General features: G+C 37.2%; 2 protein-coding genes and 2 pseudogenes across 3 annotated transcripts; 3 read left to right on the top strand and 1 right to left on the bottom strand.

Moving 5' to 3' along the window:
* The first annotated feature begins 3,104 nt into the window (after positions 1 to 3,104).
* Positions 3,105 to 3,955, top strand: LOC148918561 (wall-associated receptor kinase 2-like; annotated as a pseudogene).
* Positions 3,150 to 5,837, top strand: LOC148918560 (wall-associated receptor kinase 3-like). Of its 2 annotated transcripts, XM_089049176.1 has the most exons (3): positions 3,150 to 3,929; positions 4,052 to 4,231; positions 4,468 to 5,837. In XM_089049176.1, exons 2-3 carry the CDS (start codon positions 4,156 to 4,158, stop codon positions 5,688 to 5,690), a joined length of 1,299 nt encoding a protein of 432 aa, XP_088905302.1. In that variant the 5' UTR covers positions 3,150 to 3,929; positions 4,052 to 4,155; the 3' UTR covers positions 5,691 to 5,837. The 2 variants fall into 2 exon arrangements, with proteins under 2 accessions (XP_088905302.1, XP_088905301.1); XM_089049175.1 differs by lacking the exon at positions 3,150 to 3,929 and having other exon boundaries at positions 4,030 to 4,231.
* A 1,268-nt stretch (positions 5,838 to 7,105) lies between these two features.
* On the top strand, positions 7,106 to 9,111 carry LOC103331634 (uncharacterized; annotated as a pseudogene).
* Positions 9,112 to 20,478: 11,367 nt separating this feature from the next.
* On the bottom strand, positions 20,479 to 21,697 carry LOC103342549 (uncharacterized). The gene is made up of 2 exons (XM_089048654.1): positions 20,635 to 21,697; positions 20,479 to 20,483 (listed from the first exon to the last, which is right to left on the bottom strand). The coding sequence occupies exons 1-2, from the start codon at positions 21,695 to 21,697 to the stop codon at positions 20,479 to 20,481; spliced, it is 1,068 nt and encodes a 355-aa protein (XP_088904780.1).

Below are 21,697 nucleotides of genomic sequence, written 5' to 3'. Positions count from 1 at the left end.
CAAACATATCTTCTTAACATTGCAACCAAGACAAACAGAGAAATTATTTCAGCAGCCCTAGACATGAACAACAACGACACAAGGTTGCAATGCTATTATCAAATCCTTGCTGAAATTAATGCACATTTGTGCTAAAAAAAATCTAGAAAAATCTAGAAGCTTCAAGAAAGTGCCATAAGCTTGATGGGAAGTCAGCAGCTACATGCAACCTTGGAGAACTATCTATAGAAAAATATATGTGGCTGGAGTAAGAGACCAAGTCAGTGGACTTGGTGATGTCGGCAAAACCAATGTGAAGAATGAAGATTATTCTAGAGAAAGCCACACATATGTGGCTGGGGTTGATCTTACCAAGTCGGTGGAACTTGGGCAATGGCGGCAACAATTAGCCTATAAATAGGCATGCAACCACAATGCAAAGTAGAGTCTAACAAAGAACTCCCAAACTATTAGGGTGCTACAAGCTACCCGACCCAAACTAAGTCATGCATGTGGGGGGAGTGAAACAAAAGAACTCCCAATCTAAGGGAGCCAAGAGCTACCCAAATCAAACTATGTTGAGAGCCAATAAGCTCATTAATCTAAGTGTAAGGGCCAAATAGCCCAAACTAATCTAAGTGAAGGGCCAAATGGCCCAAAACTATTCTAAATCATGTGTAGTGGCCAATAAGCCAATATGCTAAGTGTAGAAGGCCAATTAGCCTACACCATGCTATGTACTAGTATTCTCCTCCAATCTAATAAAATCTCTTTGTTTGTTTCCCTTACAATTCTAACAATCCTCATGCAAAGAGTGTATATGTAGCTGTATCATAGATCAACACAAGGCAATATTAAATGGGCTCTTAGGGTTCTGTATGGTCTTAGATGATGATGTGACTGACAATCCCAACTTATTGTTTCCTCCTCCTAATTAAATTAGAAGCAGACACAGGTTGACAAGTACAAAGAAGAACCAGAAATATACTTTTATCACAAGCAGAACTACCTGTGAAAATAATTGAGTCAACCAGATGCCATAGTAAAGGGGCATACAAATATCAACCAGATGCCAGTGGAATTGGGAAGCCATATGGGAAGGAAGCAAAAGACTTACACAACTAGTAAGTTTAAGCAGCCCCATTCAGACATATCAATCACTTCACTAGCTAGATCTTGGATGAACTTGTTGCCTTTGTAAATATCAAACACTTCGGGTGGTATCTTTCTTCAGCCTGCAAAATGCAAAAGGAAATCTTGTCAAAATAACTTACCAGCAGTGGAAATTAAGACTCAAAAAAGGTAAGAATTTCCGTTTGCACAAGTTTATTGAAGTATTCAAATTTCATTCCACAAACAAGTAAACAAGTTCGAATTCTTTGAAATTTAATCACGAACCAGTTAATTAAATTTTTAGGAACTTAATGGGACAGATGGAGCCCAAATACAATATACAATTTAGTCAGAGTTAAGAAAATCTTTGGGTTAAAACAGAAACACTGCAAAATAAGCAACTAAGTGAGGATGTTATTTGAGGAGACCGATCTGACCGTCAAAATATTTAAAATATTTAAGTCTCATGATTTCTTTACATTTGTTAATGGCGAGATTTGACCTCCTCAAATAACTTCCTCGCTTTAAATCCTCATTATAACTTTTCCGTTCTTTTTTTGCAATCAATTCAGTCTACTGACCGCCATTCAGTGGTTTGAGATATGGTCATAGCCCAACCCAACAACTATTGAAGGTTGGAGCCCCACCTCACTCTTCTCCTGGCCCAAAAAGAAGCGCGTTCATATGATTCTGTCTAGAGACTCGTTAAAAGAATCTCCCGCAAGTGTGTTAGCTTGTGTGTGAAAGCAATAAATGTTGGAAGTGTGAAAGCAGGAAATATTGGCTTGACTAGCGAGTAGGCTACTGTTTGGTAGTTATTGAAATTATAGAGGTTGGCTGTTCTAGGTAGCTGTTGGTGATGTTATGAGTTACAGCTGCAATCTCCAGGATTAGGAGACAAGACCACCTGCTGTAATTAATGTTTAGGTACTTGTAATTAATGTAAAGCTCTGATTATCGACTTGTTTCTGTAGTGCTGTAGTCTATAAAATGTAAACCTATGTCCTCTTCTTTGTTGGCATTTTCAGTTTATTTGAAACCAGTAAAGGTTGATAAGTTCTTGGAGGTCTACGGTCAACCTTTTCCTTCTTTTTTCTACTCTTTTATAAACATCACAAAAACATTTCAGGAATTCCTTTCTTGAGTAAAAACTAGTTTAGCTTCCAATTTTATTCATTAAAAAACAGAGAAATAAGGAGGAACTTTGTCCAAATCACACAATTGTCCAAACAAAGTTTTAACTTGGCCCACTATTAGCAATATTGACTTTATTCCCAACTTAACCACCTATTTAACCATTTATTATATGAGACTTTCTATTTTGTTAAGTTTCCGATTTGGTACTCATGTATTTTTCAACAATATTCACAGTCAAAATGCAAGAAATTGAAAATCCCAACTTGCATGTTCTTCCCTGTCTTTCTACTTCGTGCAAAGCAAGCAGAGCATAACAGAACAGTAATGAAAATTCTAGGAAATCAATTATAATTAAATTCCAATAAATTAATAATAAAAAACCAAGACCATATAAGAAACCTTATTCACCAATGGAGTTAGATGCAGGAATTCCTGTCAATAATCAACTTTGCTGTTCATTTCTCTCGCCATAGCAAAGGACTTACAATATTATGTACACGGTGGACCACATTGACTTCAGATAGCAACTCTCGTTTCGTTAATTTCTTTTTTTGGTAGTTGATGTGTCTCTCTCAGTAGTACATTTTTAGTAGTATATGGAAATTATACAGACGACTTCAGCGTGGACAAATGAGTAAAGATGAGAAGGACATTTCCACCAGGATAGTCTAGCCCCATGAGCCACGGCGTGACCCTACCAGCCTTGACTCCTTGCATGCATAATATGCCTACAAAAAGGCCAGGCTTGTTAGCAGTTTCTTCATTCATAATTCAACAAACATACACAAACATATAGTTTGTAGAATATACAACATACGTGCCATCATATAATTCCTCCTAAGTTCTACAAGGGAATTAAGTGGGATATATATGCCATGGCAATATTCTTACATGAGAGGATGCTTATTGTGCAAGTCTCGACCGTAATGGTGGTGGCGGCCGCGGCAGCTGCTGCAGCTCAATTAGCCCTGCCAAACTGCCCAGACCACTGTGGTAATGTCACAATTCCATACCCGTTTGGGGTTAATGAAAATTGTTATATGAACAGAGACTATTTTATCAACTGCACTAAGGGAACCGCATATTTGAGGAGAAGTAACATCCGTGTTACAAACATATCCGTGGATCAAGCTGAGCTCCAAATACAGCAGTATTTAGCGCAAGATTGTTACGACGGGCAGGGCAACAGAACCTACAATACCCCTGAGTTGTGGGTGTCTCCTCCATACACCATCTCTGGCGCCAAAAACAAGTTCATGGCCGTTGGTTGCGACACTCAAGCCAAATTCGAAGGCTTCCGCTCGAACAATGATCAGCCCTTCATTGCCGGGTGCTTGTCTCAGTGTCTCGGCCTCGACACCGTTGATCAAAACTCTTGCTCCGGCATTGGGTGCTGCCAAACTTCCATCCCCGACGGACTCAAAAATCATACTGTGGATTTGGGTAGCTTTAACAGTCATTCCCGTATATTGGACTTTAATCCCTGCAGCTACGCTTTCATTGTACAAGAGGGCCAATTCAACTTTTCCGGTACTAGAAGTTTTCAACAACTGGATAACATAAGCGAGCTTCAAATAAGAGCCAAAACTTTGCCTGCAAGGAAAATACCAAATTTGTCAACCCCATCCATCGTTCTGGTTACATTTGCCAGTGCTTGCGGGGTTATGAAGGAAACCCATACCACCCAAATGGGTGCCAAGGTGATCTTTACATTACACAAAACTAATATGTAAATATTCCCATATATCTTATATAACATATATACAAAACTGGGATTGGGATTTTACATGATGCTGTTATATGTGTTTTCCTTCCTTAGCAGATGTTGACGAGTGCAAGGATTCAAACCCCTGCAGTATTGGAGTGTGCGTAAATTTACCTGGAGATTATTCTTGTGAATGTCCCAAAGGGTACCAAAACGACAGCATGAATGCAAAGAGTTGCATCAGAGACGATTTCAACAATGGATCAAAGACCATTCTCCTGCTTATCATTTCATTGGGTACTGTATATGCTTCATGTACATGTCAACATGCACCATATATATGATCATAGCCAAAACATTTAATTCTTAATTTTGTTAACAGCATATTTTTACTTGAGCCACTTTGGATATCCAAAAAAATTTCAATGTATTATTATTGTGCTCTATATTTTTATTATTTATCAATCTATCTTTATCTCCCCACCCACATAAACACGTACATAAAAAGAACTTATAAATTCAATTATGTGCAGGTGTCAGCGCAGGGCTATTGATTTTACTGGCGGCAATTTCATGGTTATATTGCGGTCTGCAAAGAAGAAAGTTCATCAAACTCAAAGAAAAATACTTTAAAGAAAATGGTGGTTTATTGTTAGAACAACACCTCGCTAGCCAAGGAGGCTCTATGGAGACAACCAGGATCTTTACTGCAGAAGCACTTGAAAAGGCCACAAACAATTACCATGAAAGTCGAGTCCTTGGCGAAGGAGGCTATGGAACTGTTTACAAAGGAATATTAGCAGATAACAAAGTGGTTGCCATAAAGAAGTCCAAAATTGGTGCCTCAACCCAGAAGGAGCAGTTTGTTAATGAGATGATTGTTCTTTCTCAAATCAACCATAGAAATGTGGTGAGGCTATTGGGTTGCTGTTTAGAGACACCAGTTCCTTTACTAGTTTACGAGTTCGTCACCAATGGCACTCTTTTCGCCCACATTCATAATATCAAGGACAAAAGATCATCACTTCCATGGGACTTACGAATGAAGATAGCAACAGAAACTTCAGGAGCACTAGCTTACTTACACTCCTCCACTTCCATGCCAATCATACACCGGGATGTCAAAACAACGAACATACTGTTAGATGAAAATTACACAGCAAAAGTGTCAGACTTTGGAGCTTCAAAATTGATTCCCGTGGATCAAACTCAACTAACAACTTTAGTGCAGGGGACACTCGGATACTTAGACCCCGAATACTTCCATTCAAATCAACTAACGGAAAAGAGTGATGTTTATAGTTTTGGAGTTGTCCTGGCAGAGCTACTAACAAGTAGAGTAGCACTTTGTTTTGACAGGCCTGAGGCAGAGAGAAACCTAGCAAGCTTCTTTGTTTGTTCAGTGGAGGAAGATCGCTTGAATCAAATTCTTGACGATGACATAGTCAACGATGGAAATATTGAGACTCTGAAAAATGTGGCCATTCTCGCAAAAAGATGCTTGATGTTACAAGGGGAGGAAAGGCCTACAATGAAAGAGGTAGCCGTGGAGCTAGAAGGCATGAGAATTAAGGCAAAGCATCCATGGGGGAAAGCTGATTGTCCAGAAGAGACTGAGCACTTGCTTGGTTCAGGCAAGTCAGATGCTTATTGTGTGGATGTTACAGCAGCAGATTGTGGTCATCCTAGTGGTACAAGTAGTGGATATGACAGCATGCAAATCCAGATGTTAACGTCGTATGGTGATGGCCGATAATCGATTGCTAGGGTCTAGTTGCGATGTATATGCTAGAAATAAACCAATATGTTGTTCTTTGTTGGTCTTATTGGTTATGTTATGAATTCAAGATGTGTTTTCTGTCAGTGATATATGATGAGTTGAGAAATTATACTTTTTCAAAAATGACCCCAGACTTAATCAAATCTACCATTTTTTTTAAGTTTCTAGAAACCAGTAGAGGTTGATAAGTTCTTGGAGGTTTACCGGTCAACCTTTTCCTTCATTTATAAACATCACAAAAACTTTTCAGCAATTCTTATTTCTAATTTTAAAAGAAAAAAGAAACCAACTCTAATAAAATTACTTGACTTGACTTGACTTCGCCCCCGCCGTCGCATGTTGACTATTTATCGAGCCAGATGTTTTATTGCATTTATTTATACTAATTCTTGAAAAATAACGAGTCGGGGTTAAAAAAAAACATTAACACACTCAAAACCCATCATTACACACACTCAAAACCCATTTATAAACACACCCAAAAAGAGACAAATGAGTTAATTAGAAAGACCGTTTCCCACATAAGCTGAAATGCCACCACGCGTCTTAATTCCTTCCACATAAAAGCAGTGGCGAATCTGTGCAAGCGCAAGGAGGTGCGCCTGCACCTCCGGTGGCGAAATAGCCATTATAGACGATGGAGTTGCACCTCGCCTCCGGACTGCGATGCACACAACGTGCTCGATGCGAAATGCGCAAACCACTGCTGGGAGATCTTTGCGCAGCGCCGAGGTTCTTTTTAACGACGCTGGCCAAAACGACATCGTTTTGGACCTGTTTAATATCGCTGCCTTTTTTTTTTTTTTTGAAAAACCTGGCCAAAACGACGCGTTTTGGACCAGGGTTTTGAAATTTAAAAAAGGAAACAAAGGAAACTGACGTGGGCTTTTGTGGGCTTTTGAAAAAGGGCTTCTATTTCCTTACTTAATTGGGTTTTAATTGAAAGTTCTCTTTATACAATTGGGTTTTGAGAATTCCTTAATTAAATAGAGTTGGGAATTCCTTAATTAAGTAGAATTGAGAATTCTCTTTATAAAAGACCAATAACATCACCCAATTTCATCAAAGTGTGTGTGCATCACAAGAATCCTGCAATTTTTTTTCTTCTTGAGTACGCCAATCCAAAGTAAGTCGAATGCTTTTTTTTTCTTGAGCAAACACCAATTTTGTTTATTCTTTTTTTAATAATTTTTTTTTCTTATTTAGCTCTTTCTATATTAGTAAGATCAGTAGCAAACTCGAGGAGAAAGAGGCTACGTGACACGTTATTCGAGGTATAATTAATTTTTATTTATTTATTTAATTGATAATTATTTATTTAATTGATAAATTATAGTCAATTAGTCATAATAATATATATAAAACCCTTATTTTGTTTCAATTGTACAGTTATGGAACGGTACTTTCAGAGAAAGAGTTTAAATCTTCCTTCAAATAATCTGGGTAGCTCAAATCCTCCTTCGAATCATCTGTCTAGTTCCAACCCTCCTTCAAATAATCCGGCTAGTTCCAACCCTCCTTCAAATAATCCGGCTAGTTCAAATCAACCTTCAAATAATCCGCCTCTTGAGTTGGATGAAATATTAGCTAATCTTCCTGCAGACCCTGGCCTTAGACCTCCAATGACTTATTATAATCCCAATTTTCAAGAAAAAATCCGAAGAGCCTATCTGCAAAGGGGTCCTTGTCAGCCTAAAAGCCAAAACGATATGCCTCAAACACTTATGGGGGAGAGTAATCGACGTTTTCTTGTGAAATGGTTTGATTCATTTGTTTGGTTAGAGTATAGTAAAGAGAAAGATGCTGCATTTTGTCTTCATTGTTATCTTTTTAAATGCGACTTTGATAAACAAGAAAGGCTGGAAGCGATGTCTTCACTGAGAAAGGGTTTAAAAATTGGAGGAAGGGACCTGAGAATTTTAGGGACCATGTTGGACAAGTTGGAAGCCTTCACAATAAAGCTACACAACATTGTACAGATTTAATGAATCAGAAGCAACACGTTGAAACCATTGTGATCAAGCAGCAGACCAAGCTCGTGTTAATTATCGCATTCTATTAACTGCCGCACTTGATTGCACTAGATATTTATTACGACAAGGTCTTCCTTTTCGTGGCCATGATGAAAGTGAAACATCTAGCAATAAAGGTAATTATGTGGAGCTTTTGCAATTTCTTGCCGATCATGATGAGAAAGTTCGTGCCGTTGTGTTTGAGAATGCTCCAGGGAATCTCAAGTATATTGCTCCTAACATTCAAAAAGAACTTGTCAATTCTTGTGCTGTTGAAACCATTGATGCAATTATTAGGGAGCAACAACAAAAAGATATTATGAAAGCTCTTGAAATTGATGATCTTGAAACAGGGCAAGGGTTAAATCAAGAGACTACTCTCAAACGTCCTTGTGATACACGTTGGAACTCACATTATGATACTTTACTGAGTATTAATACTATGTTTCACCCCGTGGTGAAGGTGCTTGAATGGATTGTTGATGATGTCAACCAAGATAATTTAGGTGAAGCAAATAGGTTATTGAAAGAAATACAAACTTTTGACTTTGTGTTTCACCTATATTTGATGAGATTTATATTGGGAATCACAAATGATTTGTCAAAGGCATTACAAAAGAAAGATCAAGATATTGTGAATGCAATGATGTTGGTCCAAAGATGTAAGCAAAAGCTACAATCTATGAGGGATGATGACTTTGATGATCTGCTTGGCAAAGTATCAATATTTTGTGGCAACAATGATATTGATGTTCCTAACATGGATGATTTATTTGTACCACAAGGAGATCACGTCGTAAAGCTCAGAAAATCACAAACCGCCATTATTATCGTGTGGACCTATTTCTTACTATCATTGATAAGCAACTAGTGGAATTGAATAATCGCTTCACTGAGGTAAATACTGAATTGCTTCTTTGTATGGCATGTTTGAGTCCGCTTATAATTTTGCAGCTTTTGACAAACAAAAAATACTTCGTTTTGCTCAATTTTACCCTCAAGAATTTAATGACCGAGACCTCATGAAGCTTGAAGATCAACTTGGGCTTTATATTGTTGATATGCAGAGCAGCACTGTGTTTTCATCATTGAAAGGAATTACTGATCTGGCAGAAAAATTGGTGAATACAGGAAGGAGTAGAATATACAACTATGTATATTTACTTCTTACATTGGGTTTAGTTTTACCCGTTGCAACAGCTTCAGTTGAGAGAGCTTTTTCAGCTATGAATATTGTGAAAACACCATTGCGTAACAAAATAAGGAATCAATGGTTGAGTGATAGCTTGGTTGTTTACATTGAGAAAGATGTTTTTTCTTGTATTAGTAATATAAATATAATGCGACGTTTTCAAGATATGAAATCTCGTCGGCAACAATTGTAGGGTAATTGTAATGATATTTTTTTAATGTATTATGAATAACATTAGTATTGTTTAAATTATAAGGATGTTTAGTTTTTTATTTTTTGGGAGCTCTTAGCTTTTGAAAATTGCACCTCTGCTGAAAAATTCCTGGATCCGCCGCTACATAAAAGGGCAGCGTTGTTGGCTGTTTTCTTCACTCCAAAATCATCCCAAAACATTAGCACAATTTGTAGCATATAGTATACTTACAAGGATTTAATTGCTGCAGCCTGCATGCATACAATATGAGGAGGAATTGGTTGTGATATTATTATTAGCAACTCCAATTGCAATGCAGCTCAAGCCTGCAAGCCAAGATCATTGTGGCAATCTCACAATCCCATATCTATTTGGCACAGGCTGCTACCTCCAACCCGAATTCAACATCACTTGCAACCAATCCACCCATTTGCGCAAATTTGAAGACAAGCAATATCAAAATCACCAACATATCCCTTGAAGAGGTGAGCTCCAAATTCAGCAATATGTAGCCGAAGACTGTTACAACGCTCGACGTCCCGGTGCGGGTGTCTCCGCCTACACCATCTCCCATACCAGAACAAGTTCTCGCCCTTGGTGCGACCGTTAGCGTATTTTACTGGCTACGGGGCAACCAACGGTACGACGGGGTGCATATCCATATGTGATAGTCTAAGATATGGTGTTGACGAATACTTGCTCGTGCTGCCAAGTGTCCGTCCTAGCGGTGAAAAATCGGATCATGTTGACAAGCCCTACAAATCGCACGGGCATATGGGACTCTAACCCTTGCAGCTACGCGTTTATTGTGCAAGTGACCTCTTCAATTGATCGTGCAGTTTGCAAGTGATGAACAACAAAGTTTGCTTCCGGTTCTTAATTGGGAAATTGGGAATCGCTTATGTAGCGACTCAAAGAGCGAAGGTTTTGCATGCAAGGGAAATAGCACTTGTTGGGTCGGCAGTTACATTTGCAAGTGCATGCCAGGTTACCATGGAATCCATACCACACACACACACACACATATATATATATATATATACAGAGAGCTTCCATTGAGGGATCCCTCAAATAAGCTTATTTGAGGGACACCTCTTATAGACTCCGGTTGTATTTCACTAATCCAAACCGTCTATTTTGTAGATACTTATTCAAAGATCATCTCTACAAAAAATCACTTGAATCCGATATCATTTGACCACTCAATTGAGTTATTGAAATTTTAGCACTTTCTTGAAGTACCGTGTTCGTTGATTTTGTAAGACACAATTGGATGTCGAAATGATTTCCGATTTGTCTAATTTTTTGTAAGGATGATCTATGAATGGAGACCTAAAAAATAGATGGTGTGGATCATTGAGAAAAAAATTGTAGGGTACCCTAAATGGCGTCCCTCAAATAAAATTATTTGAGGATCCTCAATAGAATATATATATATATATGTTTCAATATTTCCTGCTAAATATTGAACTTTTTTCTTCCAAGAATACTACATTCCGTTTTTACCTAAGTTACGTTGATGCTGGAAAAGCTAAAATTGGCATTTTACGATGTTTGGCTTTCGATACTATCTTGAATCTTGATGAGTGCAAGGATTCAAACCATCGGGCGTGCATAAATTTACCGAAATTATTCTTGTAAATGTCCCGAAGGGCACAAAAATGACGTCATGGATGAAAAGAAATGCATCAAAGACAACAATAGTTCAAAGATCATTCTCCCGCTTGTTATTTCATTGGCAACATGCATCATAAAATCATAGCCTAAATTTATTTTTACTGACAATTTTGGATCCGAATCCGAAATTCTCATAACGTTTTCCCTTATTATTACAGAACAAAAATCCACAACAATGGCACAAGCCTTGCCTCAAGCCCTGCCTGCTGCCCAGACAAGTGTGGCAATCTCACAATCCCATACCCTTTTGGCATTGGTGTTAATTGTCACATGGCAGGCTTTCCCTTCATTTGCAACACATCCACGATAACATCATTATCAACGCTTTTCCTTGATGAGGTGAGATGCTCGATACATAGCAGATTATTACTAACAACACGTACAACAACGACCCTTGGCTCATGCGCCTCCTTTCACCATCTCCGACACCAAAAACAAGTTCATTGCTGTTGGTTGTGACACGTACGCACTTTTCAAAGGTTTTCGTGGTGAAGAAAGGTACATAACGGGGTGCATATCCTTTTGTGACAGCCTAAGCAGCGCTGATCGGACTCTTGCTCCAGCGTTGGATGCTGCCAAAAGAACATCCCAAGTGGGATGAAAAATCGCACCGTGGAATTGACAAGCTACAACAACCATTTGGATATATGGGGCTTTAACCCCTGCAGCTACGCCTTCATTGTTGAAGAAGGCGAGTTCAAATTCTCCAATAAAACTTTTCAACAACTTGATAGCTTGGAAAATGTTCCAATGATTTTTAATTAGGCAATTGGGGTTGAGGAAGACCCATGTGATGAAGCTCAAAAGAGGCAGGACTATGTATGCAAGGGAAATAGCACTTGTTTGTGTGTGCTTCATAGAGTCTAGATACATTGTCATGCATTTGCACCTTGTTCTTTTGTTTGATTAGGATTCATTTGTTTAATTTTTTTAAATGTGGTCATTGCATGCACGTCTTTCAATCATCTCTCTCACAGTGCTTGAATCTTGGGTGATCAATAAAATTTCATGTTCTTTTGAACTTGGTCATATTTATCTTGTTGGTATTATCCAAACCTTTTCCCTTGGTGGCAAGGAATACATCCTAGCCATTGTAGATGATTTCTTTGGGTTTATTTGGGTCTCATTCTTACTTGAAAAATCTGAAACCTTTCAAAGTTTTAAATATGTCTACCACCTTTTATAAAAAGTTAAGATGACTAGTCATCTGCCTCTTGTTAGAATTACAACGGATCATGGTTATGAGTTTGAGAATTCTCAGTTTCTGAAATTCTATGAGGAGATGGGAATTAAGCATGAGTTTTCTGCATCTACTACACCTCAGCAAAATGTTGTTGTGGAGAAAAAAAAAATAGAGTTATTGTTGAGATGGATAGGGTGATGCTCAACAACAAAAATTTTGCTAAACATTTGTGGGTTGAAGCTGTAAATACAGCTTGTTACATCTTAAACAGGTGTTTTTGTGGTCTTTTATCTCATATGCTTGAGAGAGAATCTCCAGGTATGGATCTAGTGGTTGACCTGTCAACTTTTAGCAAACCGATTGCCCTGTCAACTTTTGACAATTCTATTCCAGTTGACCTGTCAACTTGTCATAATCCCTCATAATCTCAGCTCATCTGTCCCTGTTGAAAACTATCTATGGAAGCATGATAGGAAGCCTTCTCTACTTGATTGCAAGTAGACTTGTCATTTCTTATAGTGTAGGAGTTTGTGCTAGGTTCCAAAGTGATCTCAAAGAGTCTCATTTGTTTGCTGTCAAAAGAATCATAAAATATGTGAGTAGAACTTTTGAGTTTGGGTTGTGGTATATCTATGACACTTGTGTCAATCTTGTTGGGTGTAGTGATGCCAATTGGGCAGGTTGTAGTGATGGTAGGAAAAGCACTTCTGGGGGGATCTTTTATGAAGGCAACAACCTAGTTGCTTGGCATAGCAAAAAATAGAAATCTATCTATTTATCCACTGCAGAAGAAGAGTATTTTGCAGCTGGGAGTTGATGCACTCAACTCCTTTGGATGAGACAAATGTTGGAAGACTATGGTCTTACTCAATCATGCTTTCTAATCTATCGTGACAATATGAGTGCTGTAGATATTTCTAAAAATCCTGTTCAACACTCTAGGACTAAGCATATAGACATTAGGCACCATTTTATTAGAGATCTTGTGGAAGACAAAATTCTATCTTTGGAATTTGTTCCCTCTGAGAAACAGCTAGCAAATATACTCACCAAGGCCTTGGACTTTCAGAAACATGTCACACTTAGGTAGTCCATTGGCCTTTGCTCAATTGATTGATTAGCTTGTATGTTCCTTATCTTCAGCACATTGCAGAACTGTTGACTAGTCATCTTCGTTTTAGTTGACTAGTCAAATATAAATTTTTGTTTACTTGGTGTGCAAATGTCAAAAACATCTGTTTCTTCTGATCTCTCATGGTGTGAAGTTTGAATCATTTTATGCTTTGCCTGATTTGTGCATAATTCCCCCATTCTAGTTTGGAGTCATTAGATGAAATCTTTTTTTTGTGGGTGTTTTTTTCGTCCTCTTGGTGAGACAAGTGTTGTGATCCATTGTGGACAATCATTGTTATAATCTCCTATCTTATCTCACTCTCTTAGGCAATTTGTTTAAATTTTAAAAAAAAAAAAAAAAAGGGAAGTGTGACCAATGTAGTCACGACTCTAGGAAGGTATAAGGTGATATGATTGAAGAATCTAGAGCAAGAGCCGCAAAATTGGGCCACTCAAGCACTTAAGTCTGGGATGTGCAAATAAGAAACATAATAAATGGCTAGATTGAGTGATGAAATTCAAATAGGTTGAGTCTATGCTTTGAGTTTGTCTTGAAGGTTCATTATATACTTGTCTCTCCAAGAGTGATATTTCTTCATCTCTTGTGTTTTTCTTTTGGCTCTGAACCTCCTCTGTCAATCTTGCCTTATCTCTAAGCATGAAATCTAATTCATATTCTATTTATTAGAGTTAGTTGCAATTGTTTTGTTTGCACATGTGGTTATCTTCTCTCTCTTACTTACTGTGCTTGAAGACTTGGACTAGGCTATAGTAGCTAACACATTTGATCACTTGATATATTTGCTAGTTCATGTTTGTGTTTTTAAAACCAAAATCTTGTCTTCCACAAGGTCGATACTAAACATGCTGCTTATTGTGGTCACTGCTCTAGTTGACTAGTCACTATATACATACGTTGATTGTGGTTGACTAGTCATCATGTTCTTTTTTCGTTTCTGACCGTGTCTCTGGTCTTGTCTCTTATTCTTTAGCTATGTCTCTGGCCGCCAAGTCATGTTGTATATGCTTAATAGGGATCTTGTGCTTTTTTGGAGAAATTAATTTTCACTCTCTAAGAAAGACCATTGGTTATGAAACAAAGCACAAAGGCTCATCTGTCTTCTCCTTGTCTCATTTACACCTTTTGTTCGAACATTGGTATTGTGTTTATGTATGGTCGTGTTTGGATGACGCCACTTTGGTCTATGACCAGTCATCTTAATAAGGTGTGTTCCCACATTCAATGATTTAGCCTAACATAATTCTTGAAATCCTTACGAGTCTGCTATGCTATATGAGTTTTGGATTGTTGGCTAATTTATTTTGTTGGGGGAGTTTCTTTGAGATGCATGTGTTTTGGCAACATTCTTGCTGGTTGTTTTTATCATTTTCATACACAAATGTTGCCTTCCTAAGCCTTCTCTCGGTTGATTTGCTCTCTTTTGTTCTTGGTTGTGTCTATGAGGTTGTTGGTCTTTTGATGCCACCTCAAATTTAGACATGCATGACTAGTCCGTTTCACTAGTCCACTCTCTTTTTCTTGGGCTTTTTGGAAAGCTATGTTGTGTTTTTTGACAACCTAGAGACTTATGTCTTGTGTTCTTTCTCACTTGTCCTCAATCTTAAGCAAAAATTTAGGGTTCATCTTGCTTGGTGCTTTCTTCAAATTGACAATGATTGATGCCTTAAATTTTGAAATCTTAGTGCTTTGTCTTGATTTTGCACTATGGTGTGTAAAGAAAAATTCATTGGTTATCTCTTGTTTTGATAAATATGTTGCTGAAACTCTATCTTTTTGGGGGAGTTTCTTTATGTGTAATGTGTACACATTGAAATTAAATTCAGCCACTTGATTTTAATTGCTTTAGGTATGATTCCTTGCAACTTGTGCTCCATTTCTTATTCTCTTTAGCCTCATGCACTTTTGTGTTTGTTGGCTATTTATGGAAAGTTTGCTGAATTAGTACATCAAAGGTTAATTCCTTTATGCTATATGATACTCAGGGGGAGTATGTTTTCTAAGGGGGCGTTTTTTGCTTTAGGGGGAGTTTCTATTTGTGTAGTGGTTTTACTCTTGTACCCTCTATAGGTTGATAGGGGGAGTTGTCTTGTATTGTTTTGAACAAATGCTGTTTTGCTTTGTAATCAAACTGTGTCATGTGCATATTGTTCAAATCTGCTTATGTGCCTTGTGTTTAATTCACTTGATTACTGCTTCTCTATATTTTCCTTTTTGCTCTTTCCTTATCAACAAGGGGGAGAACACTCTCAACCCCATACTGCATGTATTGCATATTTCTTCAAATTTTTATGATATAATATGCTTGTCTTGTGCCTGGGAGTTTGGTTGTTGTTTTGCAGGTACTTCATTTCATTATCTCCTTAGGTTTGGTTTTGGGTTGAGTGTATTTAGAGAGTGTTGTCAAGGAAAGTCAAAAAGGGGAAAATTGTTAATGTATGCATTTTGAGTTTTTCTTTTGGCTTCTCTTGACAACTTTGTAATAGGATTTCTATTGTTTTTTATCAAGCTCAAGTTTAGTTTAAGAATAGCTTCTCTAGGTGTTCTTAACTACATCTATCCTATAGAGGTTCAAGCAAATTGACAAAGATAAATTGTGCACTGCATAACATTGCATTAAACTGTTTTCATAAAATGATGACTAGTCATCTGTTTCACGTATGACTAGTCATCTGTTTTGCTCTGTAGGATTTCCAGCTGGATAACAAACTATTTTGGCTTATTCTATTTTCTCTCTCTACTGCCTTGTACGATTCTAACCTAGGAATTTTGGTATAACAACAGCCACATTCCTCATTTGGCAGCTGTGACTTTGGGGGACAAGTTTTGGAAAGTTTCATAGCAAACTTTCGCTTCTTCTTCCTCAAGAGTAACCTTCATATTTTTCATCTTTGAGTTTTCCAAATTGTTTCTTTTTGAAAACTGCATTTGAAATATGAAAACTTCATCTTGCTAGATCAAACACTCTATCATATATATCTAGGTCAGATTCAAGATTGATTTCTTCAAGAGTATGGTTTCTTGAAGAAATTGGTCATTTTCTTCATGAATCCAAATTTCATTTTTGTCTGAGTTAGAGCTTGCAAGTTGGTGCCATGGGATGAATGAGCTGGAGAAGGAGCTCATTGCCATGAAGAACTAAGCTTCAAGCTTTGCTAAGTGGAGAAGAAGATTGCACAAAGGAGGTATAGCTCATCTTCCTAAATAGATCTAGGTTTTTCTTGAGCTTGCTTGTGTTCCTTTGTAAGAATCTTTTTCTACTTAATGGATTGCCTGGTCGGTTGATGACCCCCAGTTTTTCCCAATGGTGGGTTTCTGGGTGAACAGTTTCTGGTTTCCATCTCTGTAAATTTTCTGGGTTTGTGTTCTTGATAGTTGACTAGTCATCTGGGTTTGTGCGATTGACTAGTCATCTTTTTCTGCTATTTGGTGTTTGCTTGATTATGTTGTCTTCACACACTTTCACCATAGTTGTTGCTAGCACAGAGGATGTCTAGATTGATGGGTCCTTCTGAGTGCCTAGGTTGTCACTAGTAATTCTCTAGGCTTGCAGGTACATCTTGGTATGCTCTGTGTATGGTATTGTTTGGTATAATTCATATCTGATAGTTGACTAGTCATAAGAGTATTTGGTTAAGGTCTAGAGTGTGTGAAGTTTGCTGCGTTCTTGGTTGAATATCTTTTAAATTTACCCCTCTTCACCTTAGTACCAATTTCACACTCTCCTATCAAGTTTATATATATAGGAATAACTATCATTCTTACACCTCATGCTTTAATTGGTTTTGAGGACACTACATTGCAACACGTCAGTCTTCAACAATGCTTAGTAAGCATAAATGTGTTTCTAATAGTTTTTGTAAAGTAAGTATATATATCTATATATAATAATAATAATAATAATAATAATAAATAATGCTGAAATGAATTGAAATAATTAAAGCTATGCAATAACATTTGATAGGCTATACTAGTTAATAGCTAACTTCACGTAACTTGTCATACAATTTATATTTATATATATAGATATATTATTAATTATATAGTTTTGAAGATTAATAATTGTAAATATTTAATTTTATGAAATATTAATATACGTATTTAAAAATATGGGGTTTCACAATCTATCCTCCTTAAAAGAAATTTCATCCTCGAAATTCTGAAACTTACCCGAATCAAAGAAAAAGTTCTGGATATTTTTCTTTCATCTCAGCTTCTAATTCCCATGTAGCCTTTTCTGTATTTCCGTGTAACCAAAGAATTTTGACTAGTGGAATAGTCTTCGTTCGCAACACTTGTTCTTTATGATCTAATATCCATATTGGTCTTTCCTCAAAAGATAATTTTTCATCTATGTTTAGTTCTCCCCAATCTAAAATATGTGCTGGATCCGGTTCATATTTTCGAAGCATAGAGACATGAAATACATTATGAACATTCGAAAATTGAGGTGGTAGTGCTAACTTGTAAGCTACTTCCCCAATCCGTTGTAGTACTTCAAAAGGTCCAATGAATCGTAGGGCTAATTTTCCAGACTTTCCAAATCTTTTAACTCCCTTTCGAGGTGAAAATTTAAGGAATACATGATCCCCAATATTAAACTTCAATGGCCTTGTTCTTCTGTCAGCATAATTCTTTTGCCGACACTGAGCTGTAAACAAGTGTTGTCTGATAGTTTTGATCTTCTCTGTTGTTTCTTGTACCAAATGAGGTCATAATAACACAGTTTCACTTGCTTCCGCCCAACATAAAGGTGATCTACATGGTCTTCCATAGAGTGCTTCGTATGGTGCCATTCCGATGCTGGATTGAAAACTGTTGTTATAAGCAAATTCTGCCAAAGCAAGATGATCTTCCCAAGTTCCATGAAAATCCAAAACACAAGCTCTTAGCATATCTTCTAAAATCTGAATAGTCCTTTCTGATTGTCCATCAGTTTGGGGATGAAATGCACTGCTAAAATTCAATTGACTTCCTAATGCTTTTTGCAAAGCACCCAAAAACTGAGAAGTAAACTTTGAATCTCTATCAAAAACAATAGAAATATGAATTCCATGTAATCTCACTATCTCTCGAATATATAATTTCCCAAGAGTTTCTGTGGAATCTGTCGTTTTGACTGATATGAAATGTGCAGACTTGGTTAAACGATCTACAATAACCCATATTGCATCTTTACCTCTTGGTGATCGTGGTAAACTTGTGACAAAATCCATTGCGATATGATCTCATTTCCATTGTGCAATAGGTAAAGGTTGAAGAGGGCCAGCGGGTTTCTGATGTTCAGCTTTCACTTGCTGACAGGTCAAACATTTTGATACAAAAATGGCTACATCTCTCTTCATACCATTCCACCAAAACTGACGACGTAAATCCTGATACATTTTTGTACTTCCAGGATGAATAGTGTAGGACGAGTAATGAGCTTCATGAAGAATTTCATTCTTTAATTCTGGAATTTCAGGTACATATAATTTACCTAAATACCTTAAACCATCTTCTTCATGAAAGGTCCAACCTTCTATTTTATCTCCATCCAAAATATGTTCTTGAATTGATTTACAGGAGTTATCCTCTTGTTGTTTTTCAACAACTTTTCCTAGTAAAGTTGGTCTTGTTACTAGGTTATAAAGATAAGCACCATGCTCACGTACGTTCACATGTAAATTATAATCTTGAATACAAGTCATCATCTTCCATTTCTGAATTTGTAGTCCTGCTACAAATCCATGTGTATTCCTACTTAGAGCATCTGCCACTATATTAGCCTTTCCAGGATGATAATGTAGACCGAAATCGTAATCTTCTAAGTATTCCATCCAACGTCTTTGTCTCAGGTTAAGCTCTTTCTGAGCGAAAAGATATTTCAAACTTTTATGATCAGAGTAAAGCTCAAATCTTTCACCATACAGATAATGTCGCCTAGTTTTTAAAGCATGGACAATTGCTGCTAACTCCAAATCATGTGTTGGATAATTTCTTTCATGATTTTTCAGTTGACGAGAAGCATAAGCTACTGCTCTGTCAGATTGCATCAAAACACATCCTAGCCCTTGTTTAGATGCATCAGTGTAAACCACATACCCTATGTCCCGTTCAGGAATAATCAGTATTGGTGCAGTAGTCAATTGAGTTTTCAATTCTTGGAATGACTTTTCACATTCTTGAGTCCATATGAATTTCACTCCTTTCTGGGTCAGCTTGGTCATTGGTGCAGCTATTCGAGAAAAATCCTTGATAAATCTTCTATAATAGCCAGCTAATCCAAGGAAACTACGTATCTCCGAGATATTCGTTGGCTGACTCCAATTCAACACTACCTAAACTTTGGAAGAATCAACTGAAATACCTTCATTGGAAATTACATGTCCTAAAAACTTTACTTGTCTCAACCAGAATTCCCACTTATTCAACTTTGCATACAATTGATTTTCTCTTAATGTTTGTAAAATGATTCGCAAATGTTCCTTATGTTCTTCCTGAGATTTGGAATATATTAGAATATCATCAATGAATATGATGACAAACTGATCTAAATAAGGTCGGATAATTCGGTTCATCATATCCATAAATGCTGCTGGTGCATTTGTCAATCCAAAAGGCATAACTACAAATTCATAATGCCCATATCGAGTTCGAAAAGCTGTTTTGGGTATATCTTCAGCTTTAACTCGAAGTTGGTGGTAGCCAGATCGAAGATCAATCTTTGAAAAGAAATGAGAACCTCTTAACTGATCGAATAAATCGTCAATTCTAGGTAAAGGATATTTGTTCTTTATGGTGACCCTATTTAATTGACGATAATCGATACACATTCGAAGAGTTAAATCTTTCTTTTTCACAAAGAGAGCAGGTGCACCCCATGGTGAAGTACTAGGACGGATATATCCTTTTGCTTGTAATTCTTGGAGTTGTATCTTAAGTTCTTTTAGTTCAGCTGGGGCCATGCGATGAGGAGGTATAGAAATAGGTGTTGTACCTGGGTATATTTCTATAGCAAACTCTACTTCGCGCTTAGGAGGTAAGCCGAGCAATTCTTCCAGAAAAACATCGCTAAATTCCTTTACCACAGGAATAAGTTGTATTGGAGATTTTTCTACTTCTTCAGTTCCGATTCTAGCTATCTGACTCAAATATTTATAATCTCCAACACCATATTTCTGGCTTTCCTTTTTCACAAAGAAACTAAAGGTTTCTTCCTTATGAGTATTGATGGTAATTCTCTTTTTACCACAATCAATTGTAACTTGGTAACGTGTAAGCCAGTCCATTCCTAAAATAATATCATATTCCAACATTTCCAATACCATCAAATCAACAACAATTTTATGGCCCGACATCTCTGTCATACAAGATCTACATACTTTATCAACTTCTAGACTACCACCCAAAGGAGATCCAATTAACAAGGAAGGTTTCATATTTTCAGAGTCTAACTCAAGCATTGATGCAAAAGATGTGGATATAAAAGAGTGTGTAGCTCCACAATCAAATAACATTTTAGCCCAAGAGTTGAATACCAAAAACATACCTTCTATTGTCTTAGGCTCAGTTTGATCTGTCACATTTCCCATAACATATACTCTTCCTTGTGTGAATGGTCCAAATTTCTTTCCAGCTGCAGGGACCCTTGGTCTAATTTGAGAAGATTGTCCTCCTGGATGTTGTGGTGATTGACTAGTAACTGGCCTTACCCAGTTAGACTGAGGTTGAAAAGTAGTATAACTTTGAGGTGGCGGTGGAGCACGAAAAGGTACTTGTGGAGGACGATATAATGTCTGTTGTACTTGAGGTCCTTGATAACTTTGTATTTGTGGACAAAATCTCTTTACATGTCCCACTTGTTTGCAGTAATAACATAGTGGTGGTCCGAACTTTTCTTGTGATTGAGGAGTATTAAATCTTGTCCGTTTATTTACTTGTCCACTACTTGAATCCCAAGTTCTCTTAGTTTCGGGTCTTTGCTCTGCTATATGTGCTCTATCAACCACATCAGCATACTTGCTTAATTTCAAAATGTCAATCTTTTCCAAAATTGATGGTCTCAATCCTTCTTCAAATCGTTTTGCTTTTGTTGCATCATCAGGGATCATATATGGTGCAAAACGCATGTGTTCTTCAAACTTAGATTGATATTGATCAACAGTTAAGTTGCCTTGAACAAGGTTAACAAACTCCCTTGCTTTCATTGCTTTCATAGTACTTGGAAAATATTTTTCCAAGAAAACACTTTCGAATGCCTCCCAAGTTGTAATTTCAGTATCTGGCATACTCAGAATTGACTCCCACCAAAGGTATGCTTGTCCTTCCAGATAGGTACAAGCAATAACAACTCTAATGTCTTCAAAAATTCTTTGATTATCCATCTTTCTCTTAATTTGCCTCAACCATTCTTCAGCTGCCATAGGATTTGGTTCACCTTTAAATATTGTTGGTTTCGTCTTACGGAATTGTCCTTGTATCCTCATAACTCGATCTTCTTCAGTTTCATGATGGTGATCTTGGTTACTATTTTCTCTAATTGCTGAAGCCATATCCTGAATGGCTAAGATTACTCCAGCATTTCCATTGAACTCATTTCCAGATTCAGCCAT

This window comes from Prunus mume, linkage group LG3 (assembly GCF_029339155.1).
Source record: "Prunus mume cultivar Tortuosa linkage group LG3, ASM2933915v1, whole genome shotgun sequence".
Lineage (NCBI taxonomy): Eukaryota > Viridiplantae > Streptophyta > Magnoliopsida > Rosales > Rosaceae > Prunus > Prunus mume.
The sequence above is the reverse complement of the archived record's forward strand: the minus strand, read 5'-3'. Positions and strand labels throughout refer to the sequence as shown.

Excerpts from the sequence above, each read along its gene's own strand:
- LOC148918560 (XM_089049175.1), top strand. The coding sequence starts at position 4,030 with ATGTGTTTTCCTTCCTTAGCAGATGTTGACGAGTGCAAGGATTCAAAC. Across the intron at positions 4,232-4,467 it reads CCTGCTTATCATTTCATTGG|GTGTCAGCGCAGGGCTATTG; the intron begins GTACTGTATATG and ends AATTATGTGCAG.
- LOC103342549 (XM_089048654.1), bottom strand. The coding sequence starts at position 21,697 with ATGGCTGAATCTGGAAATGAGTTCAATGGAAATGCTGGAGTAATCTTA.